Source organism: Pelmatolapia mariae, linkage group LG10_11 (genome assembly GCF_036321145.2).
Source record: "Pelmatolapia mariae isolate MD_Pm_ZW linkage group LG10_11, Pm_UMD_F_2, whole genome shotgun sequence".
Taxonomy (NCBI): domain Eukaryota; kingdom Metazoa; phylum Chordata; class Actinopteri; order Cichliformes; family Cichlidae; genus Pelmatolapia; species Pelmatolapia mariae.
The window spans coordinates 52851513-52869441 of NC_086236.1; the positions used below are offsets into that span (position 1 = coordinate 52851513).

General features: G+C 38.0%; 2 protein-coding genes across 2 annotated transcripts; both read right to left on the minus strand.

Moving 5' to 3' along the window:
• Positions 1–2756: 2756 nt before the first annotated feature.
• LOC134635433 (chemerin-like receptor 1) lies at positions 2757–3812 on the minus strand. The gene has a single exon (XM_063484817.1). The coding sequence runs from the start codon at positions 3810–3812 to the stop codon at positions 2757–2759; it is 1056 nt and encodes a 351-aa protein (XP_063340887.1).
• A 10439-nt stretch (positions 3813–14251) lies between these two features.
• LOC134635434 (N-formyl peptide receptor 3-like) lies at positions 14252–15310 on the minus strand. The gene has a single exon (XM_063484818.1). The coding sequence runs from the start codon at positions 15308–15310 to the stop codon at positions 14252–14254; it is 1059 nt and encodes a 352-aa protein (XP_063340888.1).
• Positions 15311–17929: the final 2619 nt, after the last annotated feature.

Consider the following 17929-nt stretch of genomic DNA (forward strand, 5'->3'; position numbering starts at 1 on the left):
GCTATTTATACATCTAACAGTGAATAAATAGCAGTGCTTTTATACACCACTCATGCACACAACAGTTTAAAAGGGGAAAACTGAATGCAGAAATGCAGGTGGAGGTAGAGTGAGTCTGTCATGGGCACTAGGTTTTATGCCTAAGTTTTGAATTGTTGCTGATTGTTTGGTGTTTATGGTGTTTTGTTTTCTAGTTGATATTCCCTGTTTGGTTCACCATGTTTATATACTCGGGTTTTCTTTTAAATTCTGTCCCTTTTTGCAGTCTAGTTTCTGTTTGTAGCTAATTCCACGAGTTTTGGGAGATCCTTTCTCCCCTGTATTTTCCCACTTTTAAGGTTTTGTTGTTTCTTTCAATGCCATTTCCTCATGTTATGTTTACTTTTTTTATCCAAGTTCCCTTTTTAATTATTGCCATTCATTTCCTGTTTTAGTTTGCTAGTTAGTTGTCTCCTGTGTTTGGTATCTAGTTTTACTTTGTCACCTGCTATTTGAATTGTGTGCACCAGTGTCTAATTCCCATCCTTCTTCAGTGTGTGTGTGTGCATATAAGCCCACTCAGTCCTTTAACAGTGCTTCTCTTTATCCTTTTAGTGCATCTAGCATGGCTTAGTTCCTGTTATTTCTACTAGTAACCAAAAAGGTGGAAAATGTCAGCAGTTAAGGAACATTTTGACATGCTATCGCCTACTAATAACATAAATTATTCTCAGAGAGGATGGTTAGATGTGTATGTGTGTCTGTGTGTGTATGTATATTAAACATACACATATGGGTATTCTACAAGTGATACATCATTACATTTAAATATCCACTGGAGCCCACATGTACTATCAGAGCAGGGCTGCTGTAAATCGAATGAGCAGCAGGTGTCAGTACTGTGCTGTTGAACAGGGCTTCATGTGATCTGCCTTTTGGCGAAGCAATTGGCTGGAAAGATTCAACACATTCATTCAAACATAAGTCTTTGTTTCCCTCTCGAAGTGTATCCACTGCTCTTATTTTAGTTGGATTAGCAGTCTATGATTACCGTCTTATAGTTATTTGTCTAAAAGGCCCTACTTTTAGCTGTTGTGTATCATCTCAGGTTTTTTACTTGTCTGATTAGTCCTCTCATTAGAATCGAACAGGCACTCGCACTTCTAGGTTGCGCTAGACTGTTTACTGCCCCCTTCACTATAGCCTACTTCATGCACTGGCAGTTTTTGATATGGGCGACGTGGGCCGTTGCCCAGGGTGGCATCGTGGTGGTGGCGGCATCATGGACATTAGCAAAAAAGTTGCTCGCACCCACGCTGCCCTTACATCAAGCCAGCGCATTTTGGGGATTGCATAGGCACCGATCGATTGCAAAGGCACCGATCGGTTTTCTAATAAGAGCTACCTCCATTTGCGAGGAGCTGGGAGGAGAGGGGCGAAGCGGCCAGGGATTCTCTGACTGGCATCTAAAAACCAGCTCGCAAAATAAAATGAAATAAAAACAAACCAACAATCACAAAAATAACAGACATTATGATATAGACTTATAATTGGCACCGATGTGTTTTCTAAATTCTATCACACACATATACGCGAAAAGTAAACGTGAGGTCCCTCGGTGCGCCTTCTTGCTGCTGCTGCTGCTGTGCTTAAGTCTCACACATAACCTGTCGAAAGGGGAGGGGGCGGGCTGCTTCCAAATAGAGCACATTTCATTCATAATATTGGAATGGAAGATGGACAAGAAAAGGTCAAAGCCAGCAGGTCCTCAGTTTAGGAAAAAGAAAAGAAGAGGAGGAAAAACGAGCAAAAGATACAGTTAAGCAGATGTGTCATTGGATAATGGCACTTATTATGCATCCTGAAACAAGAGAACATTCATTAGTAGGGATAGTGATAAACTTCTGTTTACCTTTAGCCACTTGGCTATGATAGTAAAACAGTAGACTGACTGCAGACACTGAGATGTGGCTTATTGAATCTTTTGGACTGTGTTCAGCATAATATTAATTAGCCATTAATTGGAAGAGGTCTGTTGTTGATTTGTCACCTATTCTCAATATATCACAAATTATAATTGTAATGTTTGTTAGCTGTTTGCATATGATTAAATATTGTTATTATCCAATGTTTGGTGTGTTCAGTTAATACTACTGATACACATTCAGAGTATATTTATAACACAACACAAGAACAGTGATTATATGAGCAAGAATGATCACTATTGTCATTATTTATTGACATTCCTGGGGTTAAAAAAAGTTGAAAGACAGAAAGAAACTATTAGAGAGACTGTTTAGCATAGTAACATCATGATAATTATATATTATTCATACATAATAATAATGAATACAGTGAACTGTAGGAAAGCCAGATATTTAATATAAAATGTAAATGTTTACATAATATTGATAAGAACTCAGTGGTGAACTCATAATAAGTTAACAAAACACAGTGATTATTAATAACTAGAAATGAATGGTAGACTTTGTGAGTTAGTTAAAGTAAAATAATCCATCCATCCATCTTTATCCACTTTTCCAGGGCTGGATAAGTAGTACAGAATACAGTAACCAAAAAGGTGAAAAATGTTATACAGAATACAGCACAGAAATAATACATCACAGTACCATTTCTACCATTTGCTGTTTCCGTAATTTTATGAGGGGGGTATATTTGAACAAAATTACTCTGGAGTAATATTTACAGCTGGTAAAAAGTCCCAAAGAATATTTCTGTTCAAGGTTTTAACATATTTATTTACCTCATATACAGCCTTATACCTCAGTAATCAATTCTGACTTCTCTCTGCTCTGCCTGGTGTTCACTGACTTCATGTCACTGGGAGAGCGTGTCTCCTCTTCCTTGAAGGCACTCTCCAGCACATTCAGGATGGATTTTCGTATTTCAGCCTTAAAATCTTGTCTCAAGAAGACATACAGCAGTGGATTCAAGCAGCAGTGAAGAACGACCAAATTCTCGGCGACATACAACACAATTTGAAAGGCATAGTGAAATGTTTCATTTGGTGCCTTAAATACCACCAGCTGAATTAGATCAATGATGTGATAGGGCCCCCAACACAGAAAAAAAGTGACGATAATGGAAGCAATAACTTTAAAGGGGCGACTTGATTGGCTGGCCAGGCTGTGGTTTCTCCTGAGACGATGGATGATGACAGCATAACAAGAGACAATGACAGTGAAGGGGACTGCAAATCCTAAAAGGAAGTGGGTGATTGAAATGGTATGAAAGACAGATGGTGTTGCATATTTAAAATCCTCAACACTGCTGAAGCAGTAAGTTGTGTTTTTAGATACTTTCTCTGTGTGCATGAAAAAAAAATATTGAATGTTGACAATCAAAGCCACCACCCAAACACACAGACTCGCATAGAATGCATTGCGTACATTTCGGTGGTTCTGAGCCCAGACAGGCCACACCACAGACACACATCTGTCCACACTGATCACCACCAGAATGTAGACACTGGCAAACATGTTCAGAGAGATTGTAGTGGCGTCCAGCTTGCACATGAAATCGCCAAAGGGCCAGTGAAACCGCAAAGCCAAGAATGTCACACTAAAGGGCAGAAATGCTGCAAAGATGAAGTCAGCCACAGCAAGGTGGAGGTACCAAACTGTGTTAACAGTTTTCTTCATCCTGAACCCGGTCTCCCAGATGACCACTCCATTCCCGAGCACACCGAGGACAGAGACCAGGGAGAAAACAGCGATAGATATGATGTTGAAAGACTGACGCAAGTTATCCAAAGAATCATCTACATCAGTTGCAGCACTTGTATTGCTTGGACTGGAATTTTCTGGGGTCATCGCAGTCATTGTTTTGAGACCTGCAGCAACAGAACAAAAACAAAACAAGTGAACAAGTGTCTTTTAAATTTCTGCTTGAGTCTAGTAGAGCTGAAGTTATGACACAACTGAAGACTGTCCATATCAGAACTTAGAGTTAAATCAACATGAACAGTAATGAATTTACTTACAGATTTATACGTTAAGGCAGATTAAGGTCTAGATTTCAGGTGAACCAAGAAGTAATTGAAGAAATTTAAAAGCAGTCATGACAAGTTTAAGAGGTATACCAACCAATTTATAATTAGCAATTTGTTATAAAATTGTATATCTCAAACTAAATTATAATTATGATACAGGGCTTACAAAAAAGTAATGGGGATGACAGGGACATGCTTGTTTTTAACACAATCACTCAAGAAGTTACTCAGGTTATCAATAAAAGGTGCAGGAAAATAATCAGTGGTGTAAATAAACAAAAATCCACAGATGATGGATTTTCATGAAGCAGCATGACACAAATGAATCCCCCTCTGTTCGTGTTGCCCAATGGAATTTCACATCCTTGTAATGAGGAGAACTGTAATGACCTTTGTGTTGGTTTGAATACACCTTAAACAGTAAACCTGCATTTTTTCAACTATTAGGCAGAAAAACATACACACTGTCACTCTCTGAGAGTTTGTAGACAAGTCATAATTATGAAAGAAATCCAGTACTTTATTAGTACTTAATTCTATGTCACTGTAAGATAGTCTGACTCGAGTGATAAGGAAAGTGGTAGGTAAGCAGACATTTTGGGTTCTTAGAGATGAGCAATTTATTTACAGTGACCTCCATCATATGTGAAACTTGCTAAAACCCTCATAATTAACTTAATTAACAAAAATTAAACGCACATGGATTCAGTAACACAACTTACCTTTCCTTCCTCCTCTGAATCAAGCAGAGACTGACTATATATAGGGCTATCAATTTCCCTTCAAGTAGCCACTACCACTAGCTTGAGCTGAGGAATCTAAAACTAAAACTAAATGGCTCTATCTAAGAAAAAATATTCAACACATCCCTTTGTATCATGAAACAAACAAAAGGAAGCATTCCTATGGTAAAAGAAACCCCTCTGCTTGGTTTAACCTGCTCATGTCAGATATGACATCATCAGTACTTTAAAAATCAGGAAATGCTGCTACGACCTTTCTGGTAGCTCATTACCCAGACTGACCAGTTGTTTTTTTATTTTTTTTAACTATATTCAAACAAGTCAATACGTATAAATGGCTTCAAGTGCTCATTCAGGCCTTTTAGAAGCATTTAGACACCCAGACACTGAGCCATGGCTCTATGGTACATGCACACGTTCCTGCATCTTCACTTTTTCCGGATGTGCTTGCATTTAAAAAATTCCCTTCTCTCGGTGTACCTGGCCTGTACCACTACACTTGTCTTCGGAATGTCTGCCCTCCTTCCTTTCTTCACAAAATGGTATGAGTCTGTTCTGTCTTTGTATTTGTTTGGTTGCATGATTTGCTTATCAAAATAAAGACCCGTCCCTGCCTGCATGGTTTCAGCAGTCCCACATACAAACAGGCCATTAATAATTGACATGAAATAATCTCATGGGCTGGATGTAATTGTATTTAGCTGGCTTGCAGTTTGTTTGACACACCTGTGTTTCAACAAAGCCTGACAGACTACTTAAAAAAATTAAAACAAAACAAAAAACTACATCCTAATCTCAACATAAAAATGCACCTTAAATGGTAGAGGAGGTACATTGTAGTCTTTGAAGAAGTGCGATACCTTGGTTATTTTGGAGCTTTGCATTGTATGTGCTCAATTCACATAAAATATATAAACAGACAGACATTTTTGATGTTACAGCCCAAACACAGTTTTTTTTAACAGAAGCTGAACTATTTTAACACAAACATTCGCCTATATTTATTTCACTCACCACGATTTTGCATAAATTCTCCTCATTAGGTAGATATAGTATGTAACTAAAACCACTTTCTAAGTTTGGTTTAAATGCACCATAACAGATAATATGTGGAGTTTTACAGCAAGTACACACCGCACTGCCACTGTCTGAGGCTTTTTAGACAAGTTGTATCTATGACAGAAAAAAAACATTATAGTCCTCACATCAGTGATCTCAAGCAGTTTAGCTAATTTACCCAATATTAGTAAATTAGCTTATTTTATTAATTAATTTACAAGATTAGTCTTTTCCTGAATAGAAAATAACAAGTGATTTTACGGTTGTGCAAAATATCAATATTACATACCTTTGCTGAAGTGCTCTTGTTGGCTGTTGATGAATACAGAAAAATGACTGATCAAACTGACTGGTTAATATAACTCAGACTAATCAGGGGAGGATCTACTGTGGTGGCATGTGTCATCATAAAATAATCTTTCGCCACCACTAGTGCCACCCTAATTTTTGCATATGATAATGTTGTTTATTAAAATAAGCGAGCATTAACACTTTGAGCCTAGCTACAATAAACATTGAATATAAATTCTAAAGCTAAATATACTACATAATGCCCCCCCCCCGCGCGCCCAATTTAAAAATGGTTCAGCCCATAGCGTCTGACTGCTTTATTTGTTTTCGGTAGCAACTAATACCTATAACTGCGCCAGAGGACAATTTGAATCGATACCATGGGCAATTCAGATTGTCTTGACTTCTTCGTTACATAGCTTGTATTTAGATAGCTTATACCTCATAACTGGCATTTTGTTGTTCTGTTTTTCCATTTGAAATGTTAATATTCTTGTTTTGATTGTAGCCTTTGATTCCTGTGTGTTTATTTTATGGTTATTCTAGTGTTGTATCTTAATTTTTTTATGATATTTCTTGCTTTGGTTTATGTCAGGTGTTATTATTCCCAGCAGTAGTCACCTAAGTGTTCCTGTTTGTGCCTCTTTTTGTTTAATTTCTGTATCAACATCTTGACATCTTAGTGTTGTTTACAGTATCTCTGACATCCTGGGTTTGTCTTTTTTTTTCCGTTTTACTTTGAAGGTTAATTTTTTTAATGTCAGTGTCAATGTTTTCACCTTTTGTTTGTTGTGCTTGTTCTCCACAGAAAACTCTTAGTGTATTTATAGTCGAGTCTATACTGTGTCGAGATGTCTGTTTTGTGCCAGTCTGTGTTCCTTGTGTGTAAAGCCCTTGTTTTTTTTAGATGAATCATCCAGCTTTCGTGCTTACTCTTTATATTTCTGTTACTACACCTTTTGGGACTAATTTTGTGCTCTTTGTATCAGCCAATAAAGATTTGCTTTTAGTATATTCTTTAATTTCATTGTCTGCATTTGGCTCCTCAGCTTCAGTTATGACAGAAACAGCTTTTTGAAACCCCACAACGTCGTGCTACACATAACACAACAGCATGCAACAAATCAAACACTATCTAGCTTACTGTGCTTTATTCATGATGGCCATTTAGTTTTGCTTTGACTCTGTGAAAGAAGACTTTCAGATTTCAATCAACCTATTTTTTTAGTGCTAATTAGGGCTAACTAACAGTATGATTTGTCTTGATGCGTGATCCTGACTTTGGTTGTTGATCAGTGGTCATTACAAATTGCATATTATTGATCAAGAAACTGACCTCAGCCCATTATTTGGCAGTGGTGCTAGTTTCAGTCATTGTGCAAATGTACTGTTTATTTTGTCAACTGAAAACCATTTCCTGTTTCAGACCACAGTTAAACCCATGATATCCTGCTTAGTAACATAAATCGAACACATGGGCAAAATTCTTGTAAAAGATTTTATAGCTACTTATTATTAGAACTATTTATAATTAGATTTTAGGGCTGTGTCCTGAGTCCGTTTCTCTTTTGCCTCTACACCAATGAATCAGAAATAGCCTAGGTTTAACTTCACTCAAATAACATCAAACTCATTAACATGAATTTTTTCAGTAACTTTTTTGTTGTCCAAAAAAACACTTGTTACTTCCCCAAAACTTTTTTTGACATTTTACATGCTTGATTGATTCATCAGCGCCCTTTCAAAAAACAGAGACAAACTAAACAGCTTGCAGCTTGATACTGCCACTTTCACATCATATTTAATGTTCACTCTATATCTTTACTGATATAGACTTCAGTGACATAAACAGCACAAAATTGTATGCCACAGAGATAGGATATGGAAAAGGGAAGCAAACCCTCAACCCACTGCCCTCTTATACTTCCTCTATACTTCCTTGCAGCTCTGTTATTAGACAGACCAACAGCCTTCATTTTTGCAGCACCCATCTTATCAAGCACAGTTGAAATCATATCTAAAGCTGCGGGGAGTTTGAGCTGGTCTGGTATCATGTGGTTTGCTGCACTGCAACTCTGCATAGTACTTTGAATGATGGCATTAGTGTTTTGATATTTACTGATGTAGATATATAATGTTTTTTTCTGCTGGTGGTATTCTCAATGTTTTTTTTGAAAGAACACGAATGGTATTTTTCTGTGACTACGTGTACTGCCTCTCAATGTCTTCTTCATTTATTGAGTCTCACACTGTCAAAATTCAGTTTTCAGACAGAAAATACATACTGCTTAATTCAATTGGTTTTACAAACCCTAATTCAAAAAGTATTCCAAAATAAAAATTTAAGAAGAAAGTATTTGATTTTGAAAATAATCCTGTGGTGGTGATCACACTGGTTAAATGCCAGTATGACCCTCAAAGCAAATGACAAAGCCAGAGGATGATCTTCCATTACTTTAATTGTCAGATTTAGTGGAACACTTGCATACATGGGCGTATGTGTGTGTGTGGTTCTACAAAACAGAATGAAGAAAACAACACAGATTACAATCCAATGTAAACACCAATAATCACGTTAGTAGGCTACATAACATATTACAGCCACATACTTCTATTATGGACCTTACAACTACGCTGATGGCCTTTGCTTGTAGCCTTAACCATATTTGGTAATAAAAAAATGTAATCATCTTTCCAGCACTTATGGTGTTAAATAAAGTAAAATGAGGCAAATAAACATGATAAAAATCACCAACTCAAACTAAAACTTAGCTTAGCCTAGCCAAAACTTAGCTTGGCCTCGCCAATCTTAGCTTAGCGATAAGTTAGCATAGATAAAATGTGTAAGCAGAAGATGTCCAGAAAAGGGATGAATACCGGTTCTGACATAAACAGTAGTAACCAGACCGAAAAGCAGCGCACATTTCGGTGCTTTATTTCAGTGCTTTTTTTTTTTCTGCGATGTCATACACTTTGGATTCTAGCCCATCATTTTACCTTTCCAAGGATAGTAAGCGTGCCCAGGTACGTATGTTCTTTTAGAGCAGAGCTACAGATTAAAAATGCCCAAGGCGAAGCGGTCAAAAGTCTGGCTGTACTTCACAGCAAAAGATGCAAACTCAGCAGCCTGCAACAAGTGCTTTAAGGTGACACTGTGCAAAGGAGGTAACACCTCGAATCTGATGAAACACCTGGCGATGCATAGCGTTTTTTTAAAAGCCGAAAAATGCACCATATTTGATAGCTTGCTGCGAGACCTCAACTGAGCACATCTACTGCGGGTGTGGTGCCTGTTATCGGACCGGGAGTTAGAAATATCCCCCAAGCAGTGTTGCCAACTTAGCGACTTTGTCGCTATATTTAGCGAGTTTTCAGACCCCCTTAGCGACTTTTTTTCTAAAAAGCGACTAGCGACAAATCTGGCGACTTTTTCTGGTGTTATTGGAGACTTATTTATGACGACTATTTGACGTGAAAGCGCGTATCGCTCTTACTCTCAACAAGCAGCGGGTGCTGCCATGGGCACCTCGCCCGTTCCAAAGCGCTCACGGGTGGAGGATAGTCCTCCCCCAGCTGCTATCAGGGCAGGAGATGTTCACACCTATGCGTCCAAACTGCAAATGAATCACGCATGAGCGAAGCCGCTGTTCCCGCACTGACTGTAACGCAGTCAGTTCTTCTTTTACTCTTATGCTGTTTTGTGGATCACAAGGTTTAAAACTACTTATAAACACACACACACAAAGTAACTCCACCAGAGTGCCTATTTCGGGTCACTTTTTCCGGTCCAAGCCCGGGTAAAGGAGCAGGGTTGGAATTGTGACATTAAAAAAACAATAATTGCTAAAAGAAATTTAATTTGTAGTTCTAAATAAACTCTAAATGCATGTAGGACGTTTTTTACTCACTTTATGTCTCTTCCACGATGTTATTTCTCTCTCCAACAACGCAGGTTACAATTATATTAGCATGACCAATTATGCAAATTAGGTGATGACGTCATTTAGCGACTTCTAGCGACTTTTAGGACAGCCAATAGTGATTTTCCTTACTGAAGAGTTGGCAACACTGCCCCCAAGAACCCGAAGAGGAGAGTCCTGGCCCCTAGCCCTGCCAGTGTAGCAGAAATGATGGCGGATGATGATGGCAGGAGCAGCTGTTCTTCTCTGCGTGAGTAGCTTAATGTTGTTCGTGTGTAATTTACGTTGAGTAGGCTAACCACATTAATAAATTAATGCACGTAAGATGAACTAGCAAACACTGTCGTGGTTACATGCGGCTGTCTTCTTGTTTGATGGCAGATACTCCCTTCACCCTGGCCAAAAAGGCTAAAATGACCAAAGAAAAAGTGGAAAACAGCTAAACATGAGAGGTTTTTGGACAAAGTTTGTGTTTTTTCCATTGTTTAAGCACTGCTTCCAGCCAAGAGTGATACCATATAAGCCCTATAGCTGCAGAAAAGGCTAACATTGTTATCTTTTTACAAAAAACGGCTAAACATGAGAGGTTTTTGGACAAAGTTTGTGTTCTCCATTCTTTAAGCACCAGTTCGAGCACCGTTTAAACACAGGCACCGTTTGAAAAGTACTGGTTTGGCGCTGGTATCAGATAAAACCTAAATGATACCCATCCCTAGTCCAGAGTGATAAAACTGACAAGCTATCCTTCTTAAACAAAAATATCCTGTAACTCACCAATCTTATGCACATACTCTTAAAGAAACCACATAAACTAACCCCAAGCATAACTGCTGTTGATTCACACTGCCTCCCTGAAGACCTTTTAACATCCCAATAGAACATTATTCACAAAACAACTGCACCCTCTAGTGGCGACGCTAAAAACTGCATCACAGCCCTGCCTTCAGAACAAATCCTAAAAGACAGAGTCCTGTCTGTCACATGTACCCACATAAATACATGGATACATGTGACAGACAGGAGACATGGAATGAACATGAGGAGGGGGAACAGAAAAGGGTCACATGCATTTAAACACACAGGGAGCCTACATAGACAAGGAGATAACGACAAACAGGAAAAGACTCATAAACAAGAAGACATGGATGATAACGTAAACTAGACCACACTCAACTACGACAAACTAATAAAAATACTAGAACTTAACATTACTACAATATATCATAAGGCACAACGGATTATAAGGCCCATTAAACAAAACAAAACAGTCAGAGAAGTCAAACTTTATTCAAAGCATTCTTTTTGTGAACTAGTGAAGACACTTGGATATAGTGATGGAATTCCGGCTCTTTTTAGAGAACCGGCTCTTTCGGCTCGGCTCACTAAAAAGAACCGGCTCTTTCAGCTTCCAACCGGCTCTTCAGGTTGTTTTGTTGCTTTAATTAATTTATTATCAACACCAATATGAAATTATGCATACAAGAAATGACTAATGTTAAAAAAAAACCTCAGTGGTTTTATTTATATATGTTTATATATAAATATATACCGTGGCCCCTAGAGACAAAGCACGTACAAACTCCAAAACATGGACAAATTCCAAAGCACGTACAAAGCTACTTAGATCACTTAAATTACATAATTGAAAGCATATGTGTATTGTCTGTGTATTTATACACAAACTAAACAGCAGTGACTTTTGTAGGGTCACTGACGTTGGGCTAGCTGGTATATAATGATGTGCTAGGTGATCGCTAGTGACATAGCTATTGCAGTTTGTGTATCTATACACAAACACTCATATATATTCAAATAATTAAAAAAAAAAGTTCATTTACCTGTTACTACCACACACCAAATCCGGTCGTTGGTACTTCCTGGCTTATGTAGCCACTAGGTAACAAAAGCTCAACACTGCCCCTAGCATCCTGGAGCACTTCCGTTGTGTTTTGGAGTATGCACATGTTTTGGAGGTTTCACATTCTTTGGAATTTGTACGTGCTTCGGAATTTCTACGTGTTTTGGAATTTGCATGTGATTTGGAGTATGTTTTGTAGTTTGTAGGTGTTTTGTAGTTTGTTTGTACGTGCTTTGTCTCTAGGGGCCACCGTAAATATACTTTTATTTATTTACTCCACATAAAATGTAATAAATAAATTATAAAATACAAAAACCAACTATTTACATTTCAACTTTTAACTATTTAAATTTTCAGCTTTTTCCTTTTAAACAAATTTAAAGTGAAACAACACAAACACTGCAAACCCCAACACAATAAAATATAAATTAAAATTTCCCATGTCATGATGAGACATGTCACATCCATTTGGTCTCATACAGCTTCATTTGTAGTGGAATCAACAAATGTTTGCTGGACAAAATAAATGTCATTTATCCAATCTGTGTTTTTGTCAGTTTCTATCACATATTCAAAGAATGGAAGCCACGATGTGAATTTGATTGTGTTCTTTAAACTTATCAGTGACTTGTCGAGGAACACCTATGACATGGCATACAAACACGTTAGAGTCAGCCTCAGAGATGTCCTTGGAATGTTTAACCCTGCTATGAGGGGATAGTGCCTGCAACTGAACCTGTGTAAACCATAGTTTTTTTTATTTGTTTAACTCTGATACAAGTGCTCCATTGAGTTGGAGCTTGGCACAATCTTGTTAGAGGAGGGCGCTCCTTCACCTCTCACTCTTTCGTTCCAGTGGAGCTGTAGGTTGAAAGGGCAGAGCATGTCGTACACCTTTGTTGTCTTCTTCAGCGTCAATGTGGAAATCTTTTCACCCTTTGGGTTATTACTGTGTTTGTGGAATCTTCTTGCAATGGGTGGCATGAACCCAAGTGGCTCGACCTTTGACCTAAACTGCTGTCTGGGCAGTCAGCTGTACCTGGAATGGTCCCTGCTTCAAGCTGGTTCTCGGAAGATCTCTGATCAGCACCCGGTCTCCCAGTCTGGAATTCCCCACCTTGGGAGGGTTTCAGCATTCACCATGTTATACTCACACATAACGCCAAGTGTTGGAATTTAATAATCTTTAATACAAATATACCTCATTGTTACGTATCTCACAACTACTTAATATTTAGCATCACGCACTTTTTTATACTTTATTTCACACGGTTAAGTATTGTAAAGTAGTTTTAAATGTAGAATGCTTCACCAGTTGAGGCATTAAAAGGTACACAGTTGTAAGCAGGACTCTGTTAGAGGAAACAAGGCTGTAAATATCTGGGTTAGAAAAGCACCCCCCCCCCCCCCAAGATGTGGGTCATTATCACCAGAGGACAGAAACAACTTGGCTGATAAATAAATATAATAATATTTATTCACCTAGATAATCCTACATTATTTATTTTTAAAAGTGATTATTATTATCCAATGTTTGATGATTTGTTCAGTTAATACTACTGATACACATATCAGAGTTTATTTGTAAAACAACACAGGAACAGTGATAACAAGAATGATCACAGTTGTCATCATTTATTGACATCCCTGGGGTTAAAAAGCTTTTAAAGAGCAAAAGAAGAAAAACAAGAATCTGTGAGAGTGTTTGGCATCATAATATCACGATAATTATATAATTATCTTATATTATAATAATGAATACACTGAACTGTAGGAATGTCAAATATTTAATATAAAATATTAATTTTTGCATGATATTGGTAAGAAGAAGTTATCTTACAATAAGACATCAACATTACACACTGTTTATTAATACATGGAAATAAATGGCAGGCTGAGTGAATGAATTATCCTTACAGTATTTTCTAATTGCCCAATCCATGCTTATGGATGTCAGCATAACATGACATCTGTGGGAACTGTCATGTCCTGTCAACTAAATTTACCTGGTATTGTTTGTGTTTAACAAAGTGAACTGGACACAAAGGTAATACTGATTTTGATTTTGCTGACTGGTTCTTCTTCTGGGAAGTAACATTGTTATAATTACATAATAATAATAATAATAATCATAATAACAATAATAATAATGGCACAAAGATAATGTAGAGCTTTGAGTCAAAGAGGCAGGAAAAACAATACAGTGAAGAAATAAACCATCACAGCACCATTTAAACAATTAGCTGTTTCCATTATATTCATTTTATAACCACATAATTTTATAAAAGCTTATAAAAATGTAATCTGCAGTTATATTTACAGCTGGTAAAAAGTCCCCCAAATTTTTCAATCAAAGGTTTTAACATGTTTATTAATCTCATATACAGCTTTATACCTCAGTAATTAAATCTGACTTCTCTCTGCTCTGCCTGGTGTTCACTGACTTCATGTCACTGGGAGAGCATGTCTCCTCTTCCTTGAAGGCACTCTCCAGCACATTCAGGATGGATTTTCGGACTTCAGCCTTAAAATCTTGTCTCAAGAAGACATACAGCAGTGGATTCAGGCAGCAGTGAAGAACCATCAAATTCGAGGCGACATTCGACACAATTAGAAATGCATAGCGAAATGTTGCATTTGGTGCCGTAAAAATCACCAGCTGAATAAGATCAATGATGCAATAGGGAGCCAAGCACAGAAAAAAGGCAACAATAATGGAAGTGATAACTTTAAAGGGGCGACTTGATTGGCTGGCCAGGCTGTGGTTTCTCCTGAGACGATGGATGATGACAGCATAACAAGAGACAATGACAGTGAAGGGGACTGCAAATCCGAGAAGGAAGTGGGTGATAACAATGGTCTGAATGACAGTTGGTGTTGCTTTTTCAAAAAAATTGATGTTGGAGCAGTAAGTTGTGTTTTCAGTTTCTTTCTTTGTGTCCATGTAAAAATAATGTTGAATGTTGACAATCAAAGCCACCACCCAAGCACACAGACTAACATAGGTTGCACTGCGCACATTTCGGTGGTTCTGAGCCCAGACAGGCCACACCACAGACACACATCTGTCCACACTGATCACCACCATAATGTAGACACTGGCATACAAGTTTAGAAAGATTAGAGTGCCGCACAGCTTGCACATGAAATTGCCAAAGGGCCAGTGAAACCGCAAAGCCAGGGATGTTGCTCTAAGGGCTAGAAACACTGCAAAGATGAAGTCAGCCACAGCAATGTGGAGGTACCAAACTGTGTTAACAGTTTTCTTCATCCTGAACCCGGTCACCCAGATGACCACTCCATTCCCGAGCACACCGAGGAGAGAGACCAGGGAGAAAACAACAACAGCCACGGTGGTAAGAGACCAAAACAAGTTAACCCAAGAATCGTTTAGATCAGGTGCAGCAGTTGTATTGATTAGACTGAAATTGATTCTGGCCATCTCCATTATTGTTTATCAAGAAACCTGTAATATCAAGAAAGCAAAAAGAAAAGAAAAGAGACATCAGGGTCTGTATGAATGTATGTAAAGTAATCTTTTATTTTCCTAATCTTTTAGATTTCTGCTTGAGTAGAGCTGAAGTTATGACACAACTGAAGACTCTCCATATTAGACCTGAGAGTTTAAACAACATGATCAGTAATGAATTCACTTACAGATTTAGATGTTAAGGCAGATTAAGGTCTAGATTTCACAAGTGATAAGCCAAGAAGGAAATGAAGAAATTTCAAAGTGAATTTAAGAGGTGAACTAATGGTAAATGGTAAATGGCCTGTATTTATATAGCGCTTTACTAGTCCCTAAGGACCCCAAAGCGCTTTACATATCCAGTCATTCACCCATTCACACACACATTCACACACTGGTGATGGCAAGCTACGTTGTAGCCACAGCCACCCTGGGGCGCACTGACAGAGGCGAGGCTGCCGGACACTGGCGCCACCGGGCCCTCTGACCACCACCAGTAGGCAACGGGTGAAGTGTCTTGCCCAAGGACACAACAACCGAGACTGTCCAAGTCGGGGCTCGAACCGGCAACCTTCCGATTACAAGGCGAACTCCCAACTCTTGAGCCACGATCGCCCCCATTACTAATCAATTTAAGTAATTTTTAAAATAAGATATTGTATCTCAAGATGAATAAGTTTTACAACAAAGTAATGGGTATAACAGGGACATGCTTGTTGTTAACACAGTAACTCATGAAGTTACTGAAGTTATCAATAAAAGGTGCAGGAAAATAAGGAGGTGTTTTTGTCTGACCTTTGATTTATGTAACAATTACACACAAGGATGAAAAAAAGAACAAAATTTGGTGACAAAAGGTTTTAAATGATTTTAAATGACGTAATCTTAAAAAGCAGCACTTATTGTGAATCAAAAATATTTAAGCTCATTCAAACTATGCTATTTTAATCTATTCAATCAGTGGTGTATATATGTAAAAATAAATCCATAGACGATGATTTTCATGAACCACCAGCCTTTTTCAGAAGTTGAAATATTTCACCACAAAGGCAGATTCCCCTCTGTTCATGTTGCCCAGTGCAATTTCACATCTGTTGTAATTAAAGACTTTATATCTATGTAATGAGGAGAACTGTAATGACCTTTGTGTTTGGTTTGAATACACCTTAATACAGCAAAGCGTTTTTTACAACAATTAGAAACAGACAGAAAAACATACACACGATCACTGTCTGAGAAACAAGTTATAATATGACAGAAAACAATTACTTCAAGAGTGCTCATCAAAGCAGTGCTCTCTCTTAAATACAACAGCTTAGCTTGTTTGCTTAATTTTAATAAATGATCTTATTGTATTATGTAAATACCAGGGTCAATCTATTCCTACATAGCAAATATGTGATGATTTTACAAACTTGCAAAAGGAAAATATCAAAGATCACTTACCTTAAGGAAAGCTCTCTTGTTGGTTGTTGATGAACGCAATGCAGAAAAATGCCAGGTTAATATATGTGAGGTAAGACGTCACTGCCCACAAAGAAAGAAATTGAGAGAGAGTGAGAGGGAGAGAGAGAGAGCAAAAGATGTCTAAAATCTAAAATATAGTGTGCCACCAGTATAGCTCTGTTATCAGCATCCTGTTTTGCAAGCTTGGTCAGCTTTTGTATTTACTCTGAAAGTTTAAAGGGAGACTTTGAAAACACATCAGACTTTAATGGAAAAACAATTATGCTGGATATCTATATTCATATGGACTGAGTAATGTGATAGGAATGACAGGACGCCACACTATTTGATGGAACTGAAAATTATCAACCTACACAAGGCTTAATTCAAAGGCACTTTGAAAATCAAAGTACGGCCAAAATTTCATTGCAGCAACTTAAAATGGTACTCAGTAGTTTGTGTGGCTCCCTTGTGCTTGTCTGCATGCCTGAAAACATGAGAGGACAGATGATGTCCTGGGCGACCAGATTTTCCCAGATCTGGACCCAGGTATCACTGAGCTCCTGGATGGTCTGAGGTGCAGCCTGACAGCGTCAGATAGACTGAAAATTAATATCCCAGATGTTCTATTGGATTTAGGTCAGGTGAATGTGGTAGTCCCTGTCAGAGTTGGCAAAAGTACAGATATTCTGTACTTAAGCAGAAGTACAAAAACTACTGTTAAAAATACTCCGGTAAAAGTTGAAGTACTGATTCAACTTCTTTGCTAGTAAAAAAGTACAAACTCTGAAAAGTACTCAAAGTAAGAAAGTAAAAAGTTGCTCTTTGGTGGATGTTTCTACTTTTGTGCAAAGCTAATCGAACCTTTTGGTATATTAACATAATAATAAAATAATATCAGTAGACGGAAACAAAAACTACTGTGCAGGACCCTCAAGCTCCCAGGCCTCTGGTAGAGGACCCGAGCTTGAAGGACAGACTGCCCGCAGAGGCGAGAGGGGAATTTTAAAAAAATATTGTAGGAGGTGACTTTGCCTCTAAACAGGAAAATATGTACAGTCGGGGGCCAAAGTGGGTTCAGCAGGTGGGGAAACAATAACTCTCTTCTCTTTTTGCTTCTCTCTCTTTGCTTTTTGTTAAAGCAAAAATAAT

What these genes read in the sequence shown, in the direction of transcription:
- LOC134635434 (XM_063484818.1), bottom strand. Translation starts at nt 15,310, where the DNA reads ATGGAGATGGCCAGAATCAATTTCAGTCTAATCAATACAACTGCTGCA.
- LOC134635433 (XM_063484817.1), bottom strand. Translation starts at nt 3,812, where the DNA reads ATGACCCCAGAAAATTCCAGTCCAAGCAATACAAGTGCTGCAACTGAT.